Source organism: Ailuropoda melanoleuca, chromosome 11 (genome assembly GCF_002007445.2).
Source record: "Ailuropoda melanoleuca isolate Jingjing chromosome 11, ASM200744v2, whole genome shotgun sequence".
Classification (NCBI taxonomy): domain Eukaryota; kingdom Metazoa; phylum Chordata; class Mammalia; order Carnivora; family Ursidae; genus Ailuropoda; species Ailuropoda melanoleuca.
Window position 1 is genome coordinate 99,498,523 of NC_048228.1, and position 23,139 is coordinate 99,521,661.

The 23,139-nt window shown below is 42.8% G+C and overlaps 1 protein-coding gene across 1 annotated transcript in view; it reads right to left on the minus strand.

The window, feature by feature from the left end:
• The window catches only part of CC2D2A (coiled-coil and C2 domain containing 2A), a 145,028-nt gene that overhangs the window by 98,684 nt on the left and 23,205 nt on the right, over positions 1 to 23,139 (minus strand). Inside the window, exons 5-8 of the mRNA XM_034672096.1 lie at positions 11,040 to 11,128; positions 10,602 to 10,703; positions 4,811 to 4,912; positions 3,877 to 4,050 (exon numbers count right to left, since the gene is read on the minus strand). Coding sequence (XP_034527987.1) covers positions 3,877 to 4,050; positions 4,811 to 4,912; positions 10,602 to 10,703; positions 11,040 to 11,128 — 467 coding nt within the window. The remainder of the gene's footprint in view (positions 1 to 3,876; positions 4,051 to 4,810; positions 4,913 to 10,601; positions 10,704 to 11,039; positions 11,129 to 23,139) is intronic.

Genomic DNA, 23,139 nt, shown 5'->3' on the forward strand with positions numbered 1-23,139 from the left:
TCATTACCAGGACCCACGTCAAAGAGCTTTTTTCCTATTTTTTTCCACCTAGGAGTTCCATGGTTTCAGGTCTTACATTTAAGCCTTTAATCCATTTTGAGTTAATTTTTTGTGAGCGGTATAAGATTGGGGTCCACTTTCATTCTTTTACATGTGAATACCCAATTATCCCAGCAACATTTATTGAAGAGACTATCTTTTCTCCACTGAGTATTCTTGGCTCCCTTGTCAAATATTAGTTGACCATATGTGCTTGGGTTTATTTCTGGGTTCCTGATTCTGTTCCATTGGCCTATTTGTCTGTTTTTATGCCACTACCATGCTGTTTTGATGACTGTAACTTTATAGTATAGCTTGAAATCCAAGTGTGATGCCTCCTACTTTATTCTTCTTCTCAGGATTACTTTGGCTTTTGGGGTCTTTTGTGGCTCCACATAAATTTTAGGAGTGTTTTTTTCTACTTCTGTAAGAAGTGTATTGAAATCTTTATCGAGATTGCATGGAATCTACAGATGGCTTTTGGCAGTATTGACATTTTAATCTTAATTTTTCCAGTCCATGAACATGGGATAACTTTACATTTATTTGTGTCTTCTTTGATTTCTTTCATCAGTGTCTTATACTTTTCAGAGTATGGGTCTTTCACCTTCTTAGTTAAATTTATTCCTAAGTATTTTATTGTTTTTGATACTATTGTAAATGGGATCAATTTCTTCATTTTTTTCTCAGAAAATTTGTTGTAATTATAAGAAAACACTACTGATTTTTGCTTTTGTTTTGTTTTGTTCTTTAAAGATTTGACTTACTTATTTGAGCGAGATAGCATGGGACAGGGAGAGGGAGAAGGAGAAGCAGACTCCTTGCTGAGCAGGGAGCCCAGCGTGGGGCTGGATCCCAGGACCCTGGGATCATGACCTGAGCTGAAGGCAGACACTTAACCAACTAAGCCACTGAGGCCCCCACACTACTGATTTTTGTATGTTAATATTTTATGCTGCAACTTTACTGAATTCATTGATTAGATCTAACAATTTTTTGGTTGAGTCTCTAGGATTATTTCTACATAAAATCAAAGCATCTGCAAATAGAAACAATTTTATTTTTTCCAATTTGGATATCTTTAATTTCTTTTTCTTGCCTGATTGCTCTAGCTAAATCTTCTACTATTATGTTGAAATAGGAGTGGTAAGAGTGGGCACTATTGTCTTGCTCCTGATCTTAGAGGAAAAGCTTTCAACCTTTCATCATTGAGTATGATGTTAGCTATGGTTTTGTCACAGATTGCCTTTATTATGTTGAGGCGTGCTCCTTCTATGCCTAATTTAAGAGTTTTTATCATGAATAGATATTGAATTTTGTCAAATGGGTTTTCTGTACTAGAATTTCTTTCCTTTTTAAAACTTAAAAGAATGTTATTTATTTAAAAAATATCTCCATTTCATTGACATAGAATTGACATATCCAAATCTTTTTTTTTTTTTAATGTAAACTTTGCACCCAACATGGGGCTCAAACTCACACTCCAAGATCAAGAGTTGCTTGTTCTACTGACTGAGCAAACCAGGTGCCCTGAATTGCTTTTCTTTTTAACTCTGAGTAATTTTCCATTATATGTATACACCATATTTTGTTTATCCGTTCATCTGCTGATGGATACTTGGGTTGCTTTTACCTTTTGGCTATTGAGAATGCTTCTCTCAGTGTTAAGTGTGCAAGTATCTGTTTGAGTGCCTGCTTTCTATTCTTTTGGGTATATAACCAGAAATGGAGTTGCTGAAACATAGTAATTCCATGTTTAAATTTTTGAGGAATGACCAGACTGTTTTCATAGCAGCTGCACCATTTTATGTTGCCATCAGCAATGCACAAGGGTCTAATTTCTCTACATCCTTGCCAGCCCTTGCTCTGTTCTTTCTTTCTTTCTTTCTTTTTCTTTCTTTCTTTCTTTCTTTCTTTCTTTCTTTCTTTCTTTCTTTCCTTCCTTCTTTCTTTCATAGCCATTCTAATTTGTATAAAATGGTATCTCATTGTGGTTTTGATTTGCAGTTCCCTAATGATTAGTGATGTTAAGCGTATTTCATTTACTTATTAGCCATTTGTATATCTTCTTTGGAGAGAAGTCTATTCAAGTCCTTTGTCCATTTTTTTAATGGGATGTTTTCTTTTGTCTCACATGTGCCACACACAGTTATGGAGTCTGCATTGTAGCTTAGGTGTGGAATGGGGCACAAAATGCTAATCACCTGTGAGATTGTGGATGAGAGAGAGCAAGGATCCCTGTGCCTTGGAGAGGCACACATTTTGCCTATGAAATGAATCCTAATCATTGTGTGGAGNGATATCTTTAATTTCTTTTTCTTGCCTGATTGCTCTAGCTAAATCTTCTACTATTATGTTGAAATAGGAGTGGTAAGAGTGGGCACTATTGTCTTGCTCCTGATCTTAGAGGAAAAGCTTTCAACCTTTCATCATTGAGTATGATGTTAGCTATGGTTTTGTCACAGATTGCCTTTATTATGTTGAGGCGTGCTCCTTCTATGCCTAATTTAAGAGTTTTTATCATGAATAGATATTGAATTTTGTCAAATGGGTTTTCTGTACTAGAATTTCTTTCCTTTTTAAAACTTAAAAGAATATTATTTATTTAAAAAATATCTCCATTTCATTGACATAGAATTGACATATCCAAATCTTTTTTTTTTTTTAATGTAAACTTTGCACCCAACATGGGGCTCAAACTCACACTCCAAGATCAAGAGTTGCTTGTTCTACTGACTGAGCAAACCAGGTGCCCTGAATTGCTTTTCTTTTTAACTCTGAGTAATTTTCCATTATATGTATACACCATATTTTGTTTATCCGTTCATCTGCTGATGGATACTTGGGTTGCTTTTACCTTTTGGCTATTGAGAATGCTTCTCTCAGTGTTAAGTGTGCAAGTATCTGTTTGAGTGCCTGCTTTCTATTCTTTTGGGTATATAACCAGAAATGGAGTTGCTGAAACATAGTAATTCCATGTTTAAATTTTTGAGGAATGACCAGACTGTTTTCATAGCAGCTGCACCATTTTATGTTGCCATCAGCAATGCACAAGGGTCTAATTTCTCTACATCCTTGCCAGCCCTTGCTCTGTTCTTTCTTTCTTTCTTTCTTTTTCTTTCTTTCTTTCTTTCTTTCTTTCTTTCTTTCTTTCTTTCTTTCCTTCCTTCTTTCTTTCATAGCCATTCTAATTTGTATAAAATGGTATCTCATTGTGGTTTTGATTTGCAGTTCCCTAATGATTAGTGATGTTAAGCGTATTTCATTTACTTATTAGCCATTTGTATATCTTCTTTGGAGAGAAGTCTATTCAAGTCCTTTGTCCATTTTTTTAATGGGATGTTTTCTTTTGTCTCACATGTGCCACAGACAATTATGGAGTCTGCATTGTAGCTTGGGTGTGGAATGGGGCACAAAATGCTAATCACCTGTGAGATTGTGGGATGAGAGAGAGCAAGGATCCCTGTGCCTTGGAGAGGCACACATTTTGCCTATGAAATGAATCCTAATCATTGTGTGGAGTCTAGCAAGAAAAATCTGTAAACTGCCCTGATCTGCTTTTTTCTCTTTTTCCACAAGAGAAAAATAGACAGATTTAATCAAGGTCCTTATTAACCAAATTGTGGGGTAAAATCAAAAGCTACAGAAAGTAATGTGAACATAGTTTTCCTATGGCTTTTAACTAAGGGGTGGATGAGCTGGTGTGTGTGGTGGAGGCAGGTTTGTCCTCAGCCCCTTCCCTTGTGGCGAAGATGTCATCATCCTCATCATGGTCACCATGGTGGTCACGAACGTCCCCGCCATCCCTCGCCTCGTTACCATCATCGTATTAAATACCGTTTTGTGCTCTCCTTGCACAGGAGGCTCTTCTTCCTCTCCTTCCTCCTCCTTTTGGTTCATTCCATCTCTGTTTTTGGCTTTCGGTTTTTCTTCTGATTCCTCTGGTTCAGGATCAAAGTTGAAAGTGAAGAAGTTATATGCTTCTTCGGCAGAAGGGAAGCCAGGTGGGACCTAAGGGGAAACATCGAGCAAGAGACTTTCGGTTACGAGCTGAGATGAGTGCCACACAGCTCACAGATGGCAGCTTGATGTTAAAGGCATCAGGCACACTCTAGGCGTCCCCAGCGTATTACCTTTGCTGAAGGTACGAGATTACCTGTCACAAACTTTAACACATGCAAAAGGCAGTTGGTGGCTTTCTCTGATAAGTAACTTTAATAGCCACTTTTTAAAATAAACTAGCAAACATTCTCATAGGCACATAAATACATTATTTACAGCAGTAACAGCTTTTGAAAACATGATTAAAATATGAAAAAGGAGATTCATTATTTTATAGACCAATGCTGAGATAGTTTTGTTTAATTATGAGCAATCCAGGGGTCTATTAACTTTTTTTAAAAAATAGGGGTTTTTTTGGTTTTGATTCTTCTTGAGTTGGTACCCCCTTTTCCCTCATAATGAAAGCTGGTACAACTTAAGAGCTGAACACATAGTCTTATTGCTAACATTTCCTGCCCTTCCATGCATCCCCCTTCACCCCATCAGGCAGTATTCTAATCTCTCCTGCTGGGTTCTAGCATTTTAAAAGTAAGAATCAGTTCTCATACTTTTTTCTTGCATACTCCATGGTAATAAGAGTCAGAGTGTATGTGTGTGTATGTATATATATATATATGCATCTATCATTGGATATTTTTTAAACACACGAACAAACCAACAAAAAAGATGATTTAAAGCATGCGTGACTTAAAAAGACAGGATTTCTCACCGAGGGTTTAGACTTGATTTTTCGTACAGAATCATGGAATTTTACTCTTGAGTAACTTTGGGAATCGTCTTCTTGTTGAGTCCTTTGTACCTCCTCACCTGGCTATATAAGCAGAAAAAAAGGATGGATACAACATTTATTTATTATTTTAAAAAGGTTTTATTTATTTATTTGAGAGCGAGCTCGCATGAGTGTGGGGAGGAACATAGGGAAAGGGACAAGCGACTCCACACTGAGTGTGGAACCCCATGCAGGGCTTGATCTCATGACCCTGAGATCATGACCTGAGCCAAAATCAAGAGTTAGACGCTCAACCAACTGAGCCATCCAGGTGCCCCAGGATAGACAGCATTTAAACAAAGAAACTAAAGATGTTCTAAAACAAGCATTAACCCTCAAAGGGGAAACCCTCTGACCATTGGTGCAGACCACCATTCCTAAGGAATGAAATGCTTACAAATGTCAAATATATTTGAAGATTAAGGTTGCTGAATATTCTCTTACTCAGCTCTGTCTCTCTCAAGGCTAAACAAACAAATTTTATACTCAGAGGATCCTAAAACGACAAATGATATTTCTTCTACAGATCAATAGATTCTCTAGTTCACAGAGGAACATTTCCAAACAATCTATGAAGAAAAGCATCAATAATGCCTGGATGTGAATAAATCTGACATACACCCTCCAGGGCACAAGTCCTGTCCTCGCGAGCCCCTGGACCTGCAGTCCCCCTGGGAAGCCAAGTTCTGCCTACGATAGCTCAATGTGTTCATTCTCATCATGGAGGTTCCCTTTGTCCTGTGATGCCCAGTCCACCAAGGGTTGTTCCCACTTTGTCCTCATCTCTGCTTCTAATCTTCCCCTTCCAGAACCTGGCTGCTTCTCCTTTTCCACCCAGCACAATCCAAATGCCATACCTTCCTTTTGAATGACTTCAAACTATTCCAATAGTATATCCAGATCTTCATTATAAGAAGGGACAAACTTACGCTACCTGTGATGGAAACTTGGTTATTATTATCTGGACCGAGCATGGAATGTCACAGCATGGAATAATTTTCATCAGGGAAAATGGAAAGTAGTGTATTTGCACTGGGCCCCTCTCACATATCCTTCTCAAGCCCTACCTGTTTTTCCAGATCACGCAAAGATACTTCCTTTCTTAGACTCCACCATCCTAAAATGAAACCTCTTTTCTAGAAATCTTATTGTCTGGGGGCCTATCAGGTGCTATTCTGTCTAGCTTAGTAATCAAACCATGGGCTCTGGAGGCTAACCGCCTGGCTGTGACTCCTAACTCCATCACTTACAGCTTAGACCACTTGTCTTGAGCATCGAGTAAAGCAATGCACCTAAAATATGCCCACAGTTATGGCTCAATCATGGTGGGTTTTATTACCACATTCTTAATTTTCTTTTTACACGTGTTTGATATCCCTAGTTTGTATTAACATCACATGACTATAAACCTTTTATTTTAGTCTGCCAGAAACTAGAGCCTGAGGCATAGAATTTTACATAAATGGAACGGCATATGTTCTTTTGATATTATGATAGATTACACCCGACTGATACCTTGGTTTTTCTTCTGGCTGTGCTGGATATCTAGCTGCATATAAGTGAAATTTCACAGCACCTGGTTTTAGCTGTTCCAAGGATCTCCAGTTCTCAACAGTGGCCTGTGGAGACCCACTCAGACATTCTGAGACTTAGACAAAACCAGAAGGGCCAGGAGCCTCGGGAAAATCTTGCTGGGAACAGAAGCCATGAGACAAACACCCCCTCTTCCAGGTCCTAGGCAGGCTATTCTGAGAAGCATTCTCCTTAGCAGGACCCCGGCAGGATCGAGCCCTGGTCACCACAGCATTAGTCAGCTCAGTCAGAACTGGCTTTTCCTCCTGTTTCTTTCTCCCCAGTTCCCAACTCCTGTTCATTGACACCACTTCTCAGAATAAGCCACACAAAGAAGGCATGAAAAATCCTTGCCTCGGGCTCTAGTTTCTGGTGGGAAGTGGGGTCCAGAGAGGAGATAAATTACACCTCCAAGGTCACACAGCTGGTGAGTGAGGTTGGCCATTTAACGCTGGGCAGTTGGGGTCCAGCATCTGGGCTCTTCCTGTCCTCCATTCTTTGCTGAATAGGATATAAATGGACCACTTTAACGATATTCCTTCTGGGTTGAGGTCTATACATCAACAAATCTGCTTCGTGAGATATTCTGTTAAAAACCTGAGATCAGGTCTAAAAAGGGCAGCTGAGTCGATTATTCATGTAACTTGGGTATTTTTAAGCCTTGTCCATGGTATCATTGAAACCCAACACTCGAAGAGAAAGAAACTGTGGAACCCAGCCTGTCCATCACAAGTTCACAGGAAAAGAAGTCACCCATTCCTGCCAGGTCAGCCTGTCCTGTCCTGTCACAGAGGAACGCCACACATGCTGGTCATTGAGACATGAGCTGAGCTCTGCACCCCCCAATCCCCTGACCACTCAGTTTCACTCTTCCCTTTGGTAAGTTATACAGCTGCTGCTGGCCACATCAGACTTTAAAAAGGCACTATCATGATTAACCTGAATCCAAAGAAATATGAAATATAATGAAATTGAATATTGAAGCTGTTTCATTTTCTAGGCCAAAATGTACAAGCCTGATCTCTCTTCTTCCCTGTAATCGGCTGAGGTAGACACACATGTTTATCTCAGTCAGTGTGCCTTAGAACTTATTTTTCTTCACCAGGACTTTTCTTTTCTTTTCTTTTTTCTTTTCTTTTCTTTCCTTCCTTCCTTCCTCTTTCTTTTCTTTCTTTTTTCCTTTCTTTCTCTTTCTTTCTTTTTTCTTTCTTTTTTCTTTTCTTTCTTTCTTTCTTTCTTTCTTCCTTCCTTCCTTCCTTCCTTCCTTCCTTCTTTCTTTCTTTCTTTCCTTTCCTTTCCTTTCCTTTCCTTTCCTTTCCTTTCCTTTCCTTTCCTTTCCTTTCCTTTCCCTCTCTCTCTTTTGTGGAGAGCTAAAATCATCCAGTATTGTCATAGTTCCAGGGCTGTGCTGAAAGGAATTTTATATATTCCTTCTATATTGTCCACCAAAATTCACTTTGACAACCACTTGGGATCATCAAGGAGAAAAAAAACCAAAGGGAGGTATTTTTTAAAAGCCAGTGGACTGGAAGGTGAGTTACAGCTCAGATCTGAGAGCCTGTGGCTTAGCTAAGTGAAGACTGAGAGCATTAGCCCTGACCCACCCCTGGAAATGACTGCTGAACTATCTATCTGAACTAAACTATCTCTTTAGTTCTTAAAATATTTTAAAAATACAACTTTTCTATGATAAATGAAACTTTAATTGATCCCCAAACTGATATGAGGTAACCACTAGCCAATTCCTTTTCATTTGAGAAAATTCTAATACTGTAACCAGTCATTATCTCTACACCACATGAGCGGATTTATAACAATGCGCCTCTGAGCCTCCCTCCATGTTCTGGTTTGAGAGCCCCTGGCTTGCAAACTGTCTTTTTGGGATAAGCACAATAAACTTTTACTAATAGTACTTCAGGGACAAAAAATAAAAAATAAACTTTTCTGAAAATTAACAAAATAGAGAGACAAGGCAGTTGATGTTTGCCTCATGTTCTTTCACAAATTGGCCATGTATGCACGCAGAAGGCAAGGAGAGACTGGAGAGAAGCAGACTATTCTAGATTGGTCAGCGGCAGTTTTAATAAGCAAGGAATGTCTTGGGTGGTTCAAGATGAGGAGATCCCCGCACCTGCCTGCCAAATCTTAGAAGTTTAGAGGTCCTAACTGGGTTCAGTCAAGTATACCAGAGAGACGGTCAACACCACAGTTCTGTCTCAAGGCTGTATCCCTGGGGCAGTTTCTGGGAGTGGGGAAGGCAAGTGGAACATACATTTCCAGGAGAGGGAGGGGGTGAGGAGCCTCCAGTTGTGTGGGTCCAGCTCACAGGTCATCCAGTGGTCATGTCTTTTTGACGACCTCTTCCAACACCTCAAATCCATAGAATGGCTCTTAGGGGATATGGAATATAATAGATATAAGTCAAGGTCCTGCTTACAAAAAGCGATAAATACTCTGTAAGCCAAGGGAGTATATTTTTACTGCTACAACTTAAGCTTTTTTGGGGATATCGTATTCATGGTCCACGGACAAGTGAGAGCTGCCATGATTTTGCAAATGGTTATCAGCCAGAAAGTAGAGACAGGCTAAGGGATGCCTGGGTGGCTCAGTCGGTTAAGCATCTTCCTTCAGCTCAGGTCATGATCTGAGGGTCCTGGGATCAAGTCCTGAATCAGGTTCCTTGCTCAGTGGGGAGCCTGCTTCTCTCTCTGCCTGCATCTCCCCCGCTTGTGCTCTCTCTGTCTCTCTCTGACAAATACATAAATAAAATCTTAAAAAAAAAAAAAAGTATAGACAGGCTCAGATATAAGAGACCAGGCTATCCTATCACTTAGCCCATCTGACCAGAGGCCGGGATTCACATACTGAACAACATAACGGAAGTGTTTGTGTCAAGCTGATGAGATTTTAGGTAGTTTTTCTTTATTTTCCAATATTTTAAAATTAGGGCTCTTACAATGAAGAAAACAATTGGAATCAAAGAAAAATACATGTCTCCTCAGCAGAATGGAGCAAGAAACTTTCATAAAGCCATTTCATCAGATCCACGAAAGTTCCTACTAAAGAACCATGGGCCATGACGCACGAACACGGCTGTAACTTTCCTTGTAATCATGCAATCTTTGGCTTGTTTACGACGAATACAGGCAAAATGTTATAACATCTCATCACAGAAGAAGGGAAGCCATCCTCTAAGCAGTCAGTGGTCTTTCCACAGAAATTCCTTTACACCTGTGCTGCTTTGTCTCAAGAGTGAAAACCAACCCAAACCATCACCATCAACAACAAACAAGTGGATTAGACTTGCAAACACTTCACTGAGCCACTTGCTCTGTTCTTTCTCTCCTTCTTCTACCCTCTTACAGGCATGTCCTGACAAGACTTTCCTCTCTCTTTTACTGCCTTCCTGTCTCCTCCTGGGCCTTAACTGTCAGTTTTTCTCCAAGTGTCAAGACCTTCCTCACTGAGTCTTCTTTCTGTCAGGAAACAAAGGCCACTCAAAACTTCAAAACTCACCGCAGCAGAAATGCTTCCTAAACCCGTTTCTCCAGGTCTGGTCCCTTCTTTTGTATGTGATTCTACAGGCACACATTGACACGTCCCCCCAGCACCTCAGACTCCAACAAAAATCCCTCCAGTGCGTTCAAACCACCTCCCAGCCTGTGGTCCACTGCTTTCCATGGCTTGTAGGAAACCACTGAGGGCCCCTTCTAGGACATTCAAGGCCCCACCATCACACCCTACTTTCCTACTGCACTCCTACCTCTCTCTGCTTCCCAGTAAGATCCACACACCCAGAAACGCTGACCCACAAGACAGACTGGGAATGAGAAAGAGCTGGAATCTGATCCCGACTCCTGCATGCATGCCTTGTGACCTGGGGATGGCCTCGCAGCCATTGTGAGCCTCGCTTTGCTCATCTGTCAAATGTGTATGAAAACAATAGAACCCACCCCATTGGGGTGCTGGGATAATGACATATGAGAACATGTGGAAAACACCTGGCTTGAGCCGGACTCTATAAATAGTAGCTATGATGATTATTGATAAGTGTTGAATGTCCCCTCTGAGCACAGCTCTGTTCTAGAAACTTTCGCCGGAAATGTTATATTCTGCTTCACTGTCTTCGATGGCAAAGTAGAGAAGGCCCATTTCTCACCTCCGTGCCAAATTCAGTCTCCAATTCTTTCTCCCTGGGACTTCGTAAGCGCCTGGGCCGAGGGGTGGGGATTTCCTGCAGCAACGTGCTTTCTGCTTTGGACTACAAAGTCAAACAGAGAATCACTGCTGGGTAGCGTCAGGAATGCTGCGAAAACCTCGGTCACCATCTTGGTAGAAAACAATCTGTAAAAACTACACACTGCACTTCTTTAAGAGAGAAGAACAAGTGAAATGGTTAAGAAAAATGACACTGAATACTTCTTAAGCATAATTCTCCACCTGTGCCAATGTTAAATACCACATTAATATTTAAAACAAGAAAAACAAATATAACGACATTCAAACCCGCACAGTTTTGAGCAGACAGATCATTCTAGACGAGACCGGGGGAACGGCAATCAGCCGCTGAGCAAAATATTCATGTGGTTTTTCTCACCCTTGCCGCTTGTAATTTCTCCCTCATGCGTTCCCTCATGGAAAATTCTGCAAAGCCTGTCCTGGAAGCTGAAGGAATTGGAGGTAAGCCTAAAAAAACACAGGAAAATTACTTTAAAACAACACTTTTTTTCCAAAGGGAAGATGAGATTAAAAAATAACATGAGAATGTAATTTTATTTTGCAAAGTTAGAACTTTACATAAGCAAACATGAGATCATGCTGACAGCCATCCATGTGACGTCCTCAGTGCATGTCTTGGCTTCTTTTGGACTGACAGGGTGAACCTCGTTCCGGCGAGGAGCGCCACATCGACTTAACCAAGAGTAAAACGAATGACATTTGACGGTTCAAGGCAGAGACACAGCAATTCAATTACTAGTGGGAAGAGACTTTCCAATTTGTTGAATAGAGAAACAGGCTCGTAGGTCAACGGACGGCTAATGAGTTCGGGGTTCAGCTTTCAACAGCGTTGATCACTTCAATCAGAGAAACCTTTCTACAGGCCCAAGCCATTGCCCTAGGCGACATCAGAGACGTGGCATGTATTTTGAACCTATTGTTAAATATATACGTAAATCTCATGAACCGTTGTACAGCTACAAGTGCGGGGAGGACACAGGTGTTACTACCACCAGGAATCTGGAAGACCTAGACTTTGAGGCCCCCGGGGTAAGTGAGTGGCTCTCCGATCGCATACCTGGGATGTGGAATGTTGGGGACTGTTCCTGGTTCTCTCGTTCCCAATGCTCTAAGCCAGAGTGTTCGGGAAAATAATGTTACCATGCTTGGAGCAGAAGTGCCGAACCGGCGCGGAGTAGGATATAAGACAGAGAAGGAGTTTGGGATTCAATTATGGGTAACCTCTGATGTCACACAAAGGAGCCTAGAACATATTCTCCAAGCATGGGGGAGTCCTGAAGTTGCAGGTATGGGGTGGTTGGGTGAAGAGAGGGAGTCAGTGGGAACAATCGCACAGAGGCCATAAGAAGGAAGGACAATAGGACCCAGTGACCAGAGGGAGGTCATGAGGGTCTCACAACAGCACATCTTCCCAGCACTTGCTAGCATGCCAATCCCCAGGCCAGGCCCAGACCCACTGACCCAGAGGCTGGAGGGGCAGCCCAGCAATCTAGGGGATTTAAACACACACTCAAGGCGGAGGACCCCTGGTTGAGAGAAAGAAGGAGGAGGTGATGATGTCTGAGTTTTGACTGAGTTGACACTGATGGGCCTTATTGGGTAGCAGGGTGTATCTGGGGTGCTGGCAGGACCTGGAAACATGTGCTTGTCCAGCATCCGGGGCTCTGGGCGAAGCCCACGCCTGGAGGTAAATGCCAAGCAAGCATGTCTACCGTGGCGGATGCTGGAGTGTGGAGAAAGCCTTTCCTGGGGCAGAGCATGAAGAAAGAGGTTTCTGACACCTTCCATCAGCACTGTTGAAGGGAGGAGGGCTGGCAAGTGCAAGAAAAAGCGAGAGAAGATACTCTATTAGAAGGGAGAAGGAACAGCAGCAGGGAGAAGGAGGAGGAGGGATGGGCTGCAAAGGTCTCTGTTAGTCACAGATTTACGGCTCCTTCAGCACGGGCTTCGTGCAGAAGAGGTGAGGGTCCTGGGCTTCAAAGCTCATTTCTGCAGCCTGGCACTCGGTTTGTTAGGCTGTGCGATAGAAGGACAGAAAATCCTTCTTCCATCAGCCTCCAACCATGGAACTCACTCTGTGCCTAAAAGGAGGCAGGAAGTAGTTACAGTAAAGATTGCGGTCTTGCGTGTGTGGGTTGAGGTTCAAATTCTTTAAGAGAATCTCCATCAGCGCAATGAAATGGCCTTTGACATTCTTTTGTAACTCGTTTAAAAAAATGAAGGAGCCTTACTTTCCATTTTACAGATCTCATCAGTATGGTAGATCTTACCCGCTGTTCTGTGCACTTAGAGTCCCAAGACTGTACGGCAGTGGCCACAGTTTGAACTTAAATATTTGTCCGATTATTTGGTTAATACCTGTTCCTTCCCCAGGGTTCCACAGTCCCCAGCCACACAGGGCAGGTGCATGGCAAGCGTCATGAAGTGTGTGTGGTCCCCTGATCAGGGAATGAAAGGGCTTCTGGACTGGTGCTCGCCGACCTTGCTCTCCGGCTGGCCACCCACCTTGCCTCTGCCCCCAAAAGAAGGACGTTCGTGGTCGACAACAAGTGTCTTTAAACGTGAAAACGCACCTGTTTATTTACTTCCCCTCCTTTTTTTAAAAAAAGAGAATCAGTTCTTCAAGTTTACTTAAAATAGCTGCCATCTATATAAGTTCACTAGAATAATTTCATGTATTTGTCTTTAAAAGGGAGACAAGATGTTTTATTCAACATGATCTCTTCTGAATAAAGAAAACGAAGTGGCTTCTCGATGACTGCTTTTTAAAACTTTGAAAGAGGCTCCTGGGTGGCTTGGTCCTGGGATCAAGCCCCATGTGGGGCTCCCTGGGGAGCCTGCTCCTCCCCCTCCCTCTGTCCCTCCCCCTGCTCATGCTCACGCTCTCTCTCTCTCAAATAAATTAATAAACAATTTTTAAAAAAACTTTGAAAGATTCTGAAATGGTAAAAAGTAGTTCTTGCTTGATATTTTGGAGTCCATGCTAGCCGAAGCCCTTTCGAGGGTGTGGAGATTTCCTCAGTCCAATCTGCACAACTCTCTGGGGAGGTCTCATTTTCCCAGAGAGAATGTGACCCACTCAAGGGCAAAGACCGTGTTGGTGACCTTCGTACCTGGCACTTAGTAGCACTAAATCAGTGAAGGAAAACATACAAAGGAGGGCGTGAGGGAGATCATACAAACAAAAGAAATGTAATTCTCATTTGGGTGAAGCCAGATAATGATGACACAGTTTTTTTAAGATAACATGATGAACCATGCGTCCTCTCATTCACTCCCTTTAACATGATAACTGAGAGAGGTTAGGTGCTTCCATTTTCATCCGGGTAGAATCATATAGCAGTGCTTCTTCAAACAAGAACTAAAATAACCCGCCTAAGACACTGTTTCCCTTAATTTCGTGTCAGTAGCTTCACTACATTACTACTCTGCTATGTGATCCCAAACTGTGTCTATTTTTCCTGCCCCGGGGACCAGAGCTGACTTGCCAAACCCGCGGATGACTGTGACCTCACAGTTACACACAGAGGCTCTTTGACAGAGCTGAGCTGACTTGGCATGAATGAAGTTTCTGTAGCGCCCAATGCGAAGGGTGTGAAGAAAATAATTTTAAAAATTAGGAAAGGCTTGTTTTGGAGGCATGCAAGAACTTGCGGATAATGAGAGAATGGCCAAGACATTCCTTTAAAAAAAAATGTATATATATATACACACACACATATATATATATATATATATATATATATATATATGACATCAATCGGTATGAAATAGGGATTTCCTTGGCAGGTGGTGTTTCTCGAGGACCAGCAGATGATGTCCTCACAATGCCGCTCCAACTTCCCAGGAAACCCACCCATCTCGACGCTGCAGCCATTTGCATGTTTGCAAACGCTTCTGGATCTTCTGTGCTCCGTGTGCTTTACCCATCACTCATGCTCACAGTACCCCATCCCTCTCTCCTTACAGGCTTCACAAAACAGTGGACACTTTCCATTTTTCTCTTAACCACTTCTATTCAACCTGAGCCCTCAGGAACCACAACCACTTTCTAGGAAGGTAGGCACTGCATTTGGAAATAATGTTGTAGTCTTCTCATCCGTCACCAAGTCAATGTGATCTTGTTTTTATGGAGAAGTTTCTACGGTTTCTCCTCCACTGTCTGGAAGTCCTCCCCTCTTCCCTTACTGGTGCCAAGAGACTCCCATCCTTCTTGCAGGGCGTTGTTCTGTGACTCTCACTGCTGAGACCTGAGCTCTCTGTCTACCACGGGGTATTACCAGGACTTTCCAAGGACTTGACATGAAATCAGAAATGGGGTTTTTGGGTTTGGGTTTGGATTTGAATTGGTATTATCTGGATTCACATAGAACAGGTGAGCATGACGATGATTGTGCAGTGACCTCCCTCTTCTGCCCACCTTCTCTAGTGAAATAATACACTTCTAAGGGTTTTTATTTATTTTACTTGTTATGAAGAATAAATATTTACCAAATCCTATAGTACCTTTACGCTTTCATCAGTTGGGCACTATTGATAATTGTGATAATAGTGCGATCAAAAATTCAGTTTGTTAATATAGTGAGTAATGAAAGACTTTTCAGCACAGAAACAGGTTACCTAAAATTCTTGGAGGGGGGAGCAGAATGAAGGAGTTCAAGAAGAAAAGGGAATGGTATCAAATTTCCAACTGTGCAGGGAGAGCTTGTTTCTGATTTTTGAAGGAGGTGACGAGGGTCATCAAAACACTGTGCCATTTAGGTTCCTTTGGATAATTTCAAGAGTGTTATAATATTTTCATTTTAAAACATTAATATTTATATTAATATACTTATATTTTGTTAATATTTGTATACGTATGTCATCAATAAAGTATTTAAATTTTTTATGGCAACTTACATATAGCATAATTTTTTTTAAAGATTTTATTTATTTGAGAGAGAGAGAGAGACAGAGATAGCTAGAGGGAGCACGAGTGAGGAGGAGAGGGAGAGGGAGAAGCAGACTACCTGCTGAGCAGGGAGCCTGACACGGGGCTCGATCCCAGCACCCTGGTATTGTGCCCTGAGCTGAAGGCAGACACTTCACCACCCAGGCACCCCCATAGAGCATAATTCTTACAGGGACAGTGGACAATAGGGTGGAGAAAACACTCGCCTGAACTGCTTTTTAATTCCTGCCTCTTCTCTCCCCCAAGTAAATAATTCCCCCCCAACCCCCTGTTACAAAATTCCTGGATAGAATATAAATACGGAGTTGGGGGGTAGGGAGAGCATGGGACAGAAGACAGCTTGACTCCAGTAGGAAAAACTGGAGGGGAACAGAGGCCATATCCTACCGGCTTGAGGAGGAAAATGTGATGAGTTGGGCAATCCATCCAACTGTCCCCAACATCTAACCGACTTTACATGGACATAAGAAAATGGAATGTCCTTTCAGCCACTGTAGGATGTCCTCAGTCATCAGCAGGAAAACCCCAGCACAACAAAAGGGCCTCAGGTTCACGGTGGTTGTCACCATGATGTAAGAATGTGATTATTTTCTTCTATTTCCTTCTCCTGATTTTCTAAATTTTATCCAGCAGAGTTGAATCCCTTGGGCACATTTTACTACATAAAGTGAAAGTCAAAATAGGCTGAGAACTGCAGCCTCTGCCCTGGGTTTTAAGCCTCAGCACTGCTCATAGCTCACATCTGCTCAGGGGTCTGGAGGGTTTTCTGCGGTCACTTTCTTCTTTTCTGCTTCTTTATTTCATAGTCTCGTTAACATTGCATTTTATGTTAACTGAAAACATGGGGCCCTGATTTTGGCCCACATCTCCTCACTCAGGGATGCCTTGACCCGAGATCTGGCTCTGCCCGTTACCCCTTCCTGTGTCTCTGTGTGTCAGCACACCTCCCAGGCTTGGGGATTGGTTAGGGCTGAATGCTTTGGTCCCCCCAGCATTCATATGTTGAAGCTCTCAACCCCATCCACGTGATGGTATCTGGAGGGGAAGGCTATGGCAGGTAATTAGGTCTAGGTGAGGTCAATGAGGGTGGGGCTCCCATGGTGGGATTTGTGTCGTCCTAAGAGAAGAAAGCCCAGAACCATAGCTGTCTGTCTTTCCACCTTGTGAGGATACAGTGAGAAGGTGGCCATCTGCTAGTCAGGCAGAGAGCTCTTACTAGGAACCAAATAATTCTGGGCTTTGGTCTTGGACTCCCCAGCTTCCCAAACCACGAGAAAGCACGTGAGCCGCAAGTCCACGGTATTTCATGATAGCAGCTGGAGACAGGAATCATCAGCTTGTGCCAGACTGGGCCTGGCTGGCCTGGCCTTCTGTCTCTACACTCACTCCAGGTGGTGGGACAGGGCAAGGGGGCTTCAGACAGGCCTGAGATTCTGCAAGGGGGCTTCACAGATAGATTAGCCATGACAGTTCTGCCTGCAGTTGAGCCTTCCACACTGCCTTGGGCAGAGTGGGAAAAACCACAAACCTCATTCAGGAGAGTGAGGGACTGCAGGAGAGAAGCCAGGGTGACCAAGTGGTCTCCGAACAAGCTTTGTGAACTTCCAAGAGGGGAAATGACACGTAAAGCGTTTGAACTTGGAGTGTTTTTGCAGGCGTGACGCTCTGTCAGGTTGCTAGCATTCTACAAAACCCAATTTTGGACATTCTAGATTAGAGAATCTCTTCTCCAGTTTTCAAGCATTCAACCAACAAATATGTATTGAGCACCCATGGTGCGTACAAGGCACAAAGGATGGAACAGTGAAGAAAACCAACAAACCCTCCTCTTCATGGAGTATGTTTTCTGGCAGGGAAGAGAGACCACCAACAGGTAGAATATTTAATATGTCAGGTAGTAATAGGTGGTGTGAAGACAAATAAAACAGGATCGGGGATAAGGAGGACCGGGCGGGGGGGGTGGTGTACTGCAGTGTTGGGCTGAGTGGCCAAGCAAGGGCTTCAAAGTGACATTGAACAGGTGAAGGAAATGAGAGATCAAGCCACGTGGATGGCTGGGGGATGAGCATTTTAGTTATAAGTAATATCCGGGGCAAAGTCTCTGAGACAGGGCCATACCTAATGTAGGACCAGAGCAGAAAGGGGAAGTATAAGGGGTGGGAGATGAAAATACCAGGGTATCAGGTCATAGAGATAAGGGGGAACAAACTGTGTAGGTCATCCTACACAATTTGGCTGAAACTCTGTGTCAGGTGAGAACCACTGGGGGGAGTGACATGACCTTATTTTCCTAAGACCATTCTGGCTGCGGGGGTGAGAACAGAAGCCAGGGCGTCAGCTGGGAGGCTGTGTGATGTTCCAGATGGGCGTTGAAGGTGGTTTGGATCAGGATAGGAGTGGGGGGAAGTAGTGGCAAATAGGCCTATTTTAGGTCTGTTCTGAAGGCAGAGCAAGCAGGACTTATGGGGATTTATGGATGGGGGCAGAAAAAGGCAGGAGTTAAGGATGACCCAAGCAAAAGAGGAAATGAAACGTGTGTTTAGTGAGATGGGAAGATCATAGGACAAACAAGGTGGGAAGAGGAGACCAGGAGCTTCAGCAGAGTGAAATTTGAGGTGTCTCAGAATAGATCACAGACCTAACTAAATCTGAGACCTAAAAGCATAAAACTTAAGAAGAAAATATAGGAGAAAAACTTCATGAACTTGGGTTAGGCAAAGAACTTTTCGATATAATCCTCAAAGCACGATCCGTAATAGAAAAAAAGCGATGCCCTTGACTTCATCAAAGTTAAAACTTTTTGTACTTCAAACGACATGATTAAGAAAATGAAAAGATAAGACATTTACTCAGAGAAAATATCTGTGAATTATTGATCTGATGAAGTACTTGTATGCAGAATATATAGAGAACTCTTACACTCCGTGCTAGGACAAAGAATCCAGTTAATAATGAGCAAACATTGAAATAGACATTTTACTAAGAGTATACACAAATGGCTAATAAGCATATGAAAAAATACTATCATTAATCATTGGGGAAATAAAAGGTAAAAGCACACCAAGGTACCATTATACACCTTATAAAGACCCTAATTAAAGACTGATCATACCAAGTGTGGACAGTTCTCATAAACTGTCAGTAGGACAGTAAATTGACATAGCCACTTTGTAAAACAGGTTGGTAGTTTCTTATGAAGTTAAAAATAAATGTACCATATGACCCAGACATTGTATTACTTCTCAAAAGAATTGAAAACAGACATCCATGCAAAGACATGCTGCAAAGATGCTTACCAGCATTATTCATAATAGCCCCAAGCTGAAAATAATCCAAATGTCCATCAACAGGTGAATGAATAAGTAAAATGTGGTACATCCATACAATGGAATACAATTCAGCAATAAAAAGGAACAAAATGTGGACAGATGCTATAACATTTATGAATCCAAAAAAAACATTATGCTAAGTGAAAGAAGTCAGACACAAAACACTACATACTGTATGAATCTGTTTGCAGGAAATGTCTAGAAAAGGCATATTTATAAAGATATAAAACAAACCAGTGTTTGTCTAGGGCTGGTGGGAGTCAGGATTAACCATAAATAAGCACAAAGGAACTTTCTGGGGTGATGAAATGTTCTAAAACTGGACTGTGGTGATGGTGGCACACATCTCTACATCCACCGAAAATCATTGAGTTGTCTACTTACAGTGGGAGAATTTTATGTTATGCAAATTATACTTCAATAAGGGTCTTAAAAATATGAGTTGCCTCATTAGACATGCAAACGAAGATATTGGGTAAAAGGCTGCCGCCCATTTAGTCTGAAGGAGCCTTGGGCTGGAGATAAGCATTTGGGACTGGTCAGTTATACACATGATATGTATACTTTAGGACTTCAAGTCTTGAGATGACCAAGAGAATGAGGACTGATGAAGAAAAGAGGGCCAGGTCCTGAGCCTGGGCGCTCCGACATCTAGAGGTTGGGGATGTTAAGAACTAGCAAGGACACTGAGAGGTCAGCCAGAAGCGAGGATTGCTGGAAGCCAAGGGCGAAGGGAGGAGGCAGCGGTGAGCTATGCCAAATGCTGCTGAAAGTCAGTAAGGGAAAGACTAGGAACTGACAAGTGAATTAGGCAAATGGGCAGTTCACTGGCCCCCTCCACAAGAGTAGTGCTGATGGGGAGTGGGGACGTGAGTTAGACTGGAATAGGTTCAAGACTGGAGATGAACGGGGCGGGGGGGGGAGGAGATGATTCTGGAGCAATTTCGCTTAAAGGAGTCTTTTGGAAAATGCCTCTCCTGACAACGAACCATCATGCTGGGTATGTTTCGTACTTGTTGTACTCTTACCATATGGTCAGTGAGGTGGAGCCACAAGAGACAGAGGAGAGGCTCAGGAAGCAAGACTCCCAAGTTCTAGAACCAGGAGTTCATGCAGGGTCACATGGTAAGATACCAAGGTGGTCAGGAGGCAGAAGATGGGAGAGAGGTGAGACCTTAGGCCATGGCCTTTACTGGGCTGTCTCAGGGAAAGGCAAGGCAGGGTAAACAGCTTAGGCCTGGGTAGCTGAATTATTCTGGGGGGGCTCTAAGCTGTAATGGGGTCTCTAGTTGTCTGGTACCTGACCCTGGGATGATGCAGGCAGAGCAATATTGCTCCCTACGGTGGTCCCCACCAGAAAGATGTGGGCTCTGGATTGGTCAGTGTGCTTCTCAAAGGCACACTCCACTCTGAGCCCTTTGCCATCTCTGAGAATTGGCTCGAATCTCCTCCACCCAGAAAGGTTGTATTTTTGTTTTTTTAAGATGTCAAACATCGTAATATCCAGAAAACAATGTACAGAATGCAATGTACTATTTATTCAGACTTGTTTTAGTGCTTTAATTTAGTCCTCTCAGTACTGTGTGAGGTAACGGACGCCAGTGCTGGTGAACTTTTTGACCTTTCCTACATTCCCCAGCATGCACGCTCTGACTAGAATGTTCTTGCCCTTCTCCAGCTGCCAGACTCCAAGGTAACTCCCAAGACCCAGCTTTTTTGGGGCAGTCTCCTCTGAGTCCCATACTGTCCTTTGTGACATTTCTTTCCTGGGTCAGTCTGTCCAGGGCTTGATGACTTTTGAAAAGTAAGCCTGAAACGAATGATCCACTTCATGTTTGCATCAGATTTCACCAGATTCCCAACTTTCTCTTCCATCAATACTGAGAAATTGGCTCTGAAATGATTCTTTAATCAGAGAAACTAACACGAATGAATGGAAAACAGATGTCAGTAATGAGGAAATTTATGTTCATAAGAAACTACTTAACATTTGATAGTTACTCCCTTAAGAGATGGTGCAAGTTGGAATCATGCGGGAAATGTGTGTACTTCTTTTCTAGATGTTTATTTGATTTGGAGCTGGTACCTGCTCAGAGAAATGCTTTCTTTATTTGGAATGTCATGACTGTATGTATGTTTGAACAGCAAATTAGGAGCCAAAGCTTTCACTGCATGATTTATGCTGCTGTTAATCAGGGAGGTGGCCCTTCCAAGCATGTGACTAGGGCAGTGGGGGAGGCCATAGAATCCGTGTGCTGGTATCTGGGAATCTCAATCCAGTCTGACTTTCACACCCCTTGGAGGCCTGTAGGAATGCAATAGTGTAAGTTCAAGGTAAGGAGCTGGGGTGCTGGCACCAAGGGGAGGCCAGACCCATGAGAGGTTTGGGAAGTAAATGTAAGGAGGAGTCAAAGATCCAGGTCCAGGAGAGCAGGCCTGGTTGGAAGGATGTGGTGGGCGTGGTAATTAAGCGTGCCTAAGCCAGAGCATGGCCTTGTGCAAAAAGCAGAGAGGCCAGCTTGAGACATGTGTTCAAGCATCGTTGAGTGCCATCTGGGTACGAGCCCTGTGCTTAGCAGACCTGAAAGTCAGTGTCTATGCTCAAGAATTTCCAGTCCAGTACAGAGGGGAGGCTGTGCACCAAAAAAAAGATGACTTCAGACACTTGCATGGCATAGGAGCCATGAAGCACAGAGGAGGCCTACTCAGCCCACACTAGGGCATGGGGGGAAACTTTCCAAAGGAGGTGGTATATATACTGATTTTTGAAAGGTAAGTAGCAAGGCTAAGATAAACCAATAAACAAATCCCCTTAAAATAGAGAAGGGGTTAGTTTAGGTAGGGAGAGTAAGGTAGGTGATTCACCCAAATGACACTCTTTTGCAGAAAAAAGTGAGGCACAGCCAGAGTGACCATCTTGTGAAGGCTCTAAGCTGGCTCTGTGCCCCGTATGAAGAGTGCTCTGGGGGCCTGGGAGCCACCGTGGACAGCGCTGCTGGCAGCACTGCTATTGCCCCTTCTGTGGGCAACTGCAAACCCTTAGCTTTAAAGACCGGTCAGGGGTGCGATTTGTGTCAAATGATGCCATTTTTGCAGCAATTAAGAGCACGGAGGGCTACAGGCTGGCTCTCCCACCTCTGGTGGGTAGTTCTTTCTGAACATAGTTTCCTAGCCAATGACACAATGCCCCATGATGGTGCTGTTCTGAGAATTACATGATGTAATCCATGGAGTGACCTTAGCACTCCGGAGAGGTAATCATTTTTGTCAGTTATTTGGCAACGAGTTCTTCTTTTGGCCGGAGAAGACCACTGTGTGTGTGCCAGCCCCTCCCCAGGTGCTTTCTGTGTATCATCTGATCTCATTGTTGCAACTGCTGTATTACGTGGAGACTTTTATGATCCCCGTTGTATAAATGAGGCTCCTGTGGCTTGGGAAGATTAAGTTATTGCTCAAGGTCCCATGACCGAAAGCACAAACAGTAGTAGTGAGTCTGACTGCAGTTTCTATCAGCTTCAAGGAATGTTTGCTGGCTTGACATGTTGATTTCTCTTAATATATTGGCAAAGTAATGGGATGTGGGCAAGGAAAGAGAATGAGCAGTCTTGATCGAAATCATATGAGAAAGCTTGCTACCTGGCTCAGAATGTGCTCTGAAGCTCTCAGAGTTCAAGACTGTCAAATTTAATCATCTGTCTGTCCACCCTGCCTATTATCTATCTATCTATCTATCTATCTATCTATCTATCTATCTATCTATCATCTATCTATCTATCTTGGCCAGGTGATGTGGGGGATGCCTCAGGTAAACCACTAATTGCTTAGGGAAGAAAATAAAATGGAATTATGTGAGCTTAAAAAGTCCCGTAGCATTGCTAACATAAATTGTCTTGGTGGGGCTAGAGAAACCACTGAGTCTGAGGTCTCGCCCAGGGAAATGTCAACAGTATTTATAAATTCGTCATGAAAGAGAGCTTCATGATCCACTTACACAAAGTGTGAGCCCAGCCCAGGCTGGGGGGTTGGCAGGATGGTTCAATATATGAAAATCAATTGACGTGATGCCCTTTGGCAACAGAGCTCAGGACGAAAACTACACGATCATCTCAACTGATGCAAAAAAAAAAAAAAAAAGCATTTGGCAAGATTCAACATCCTTTTATGATAAAAAACACTCA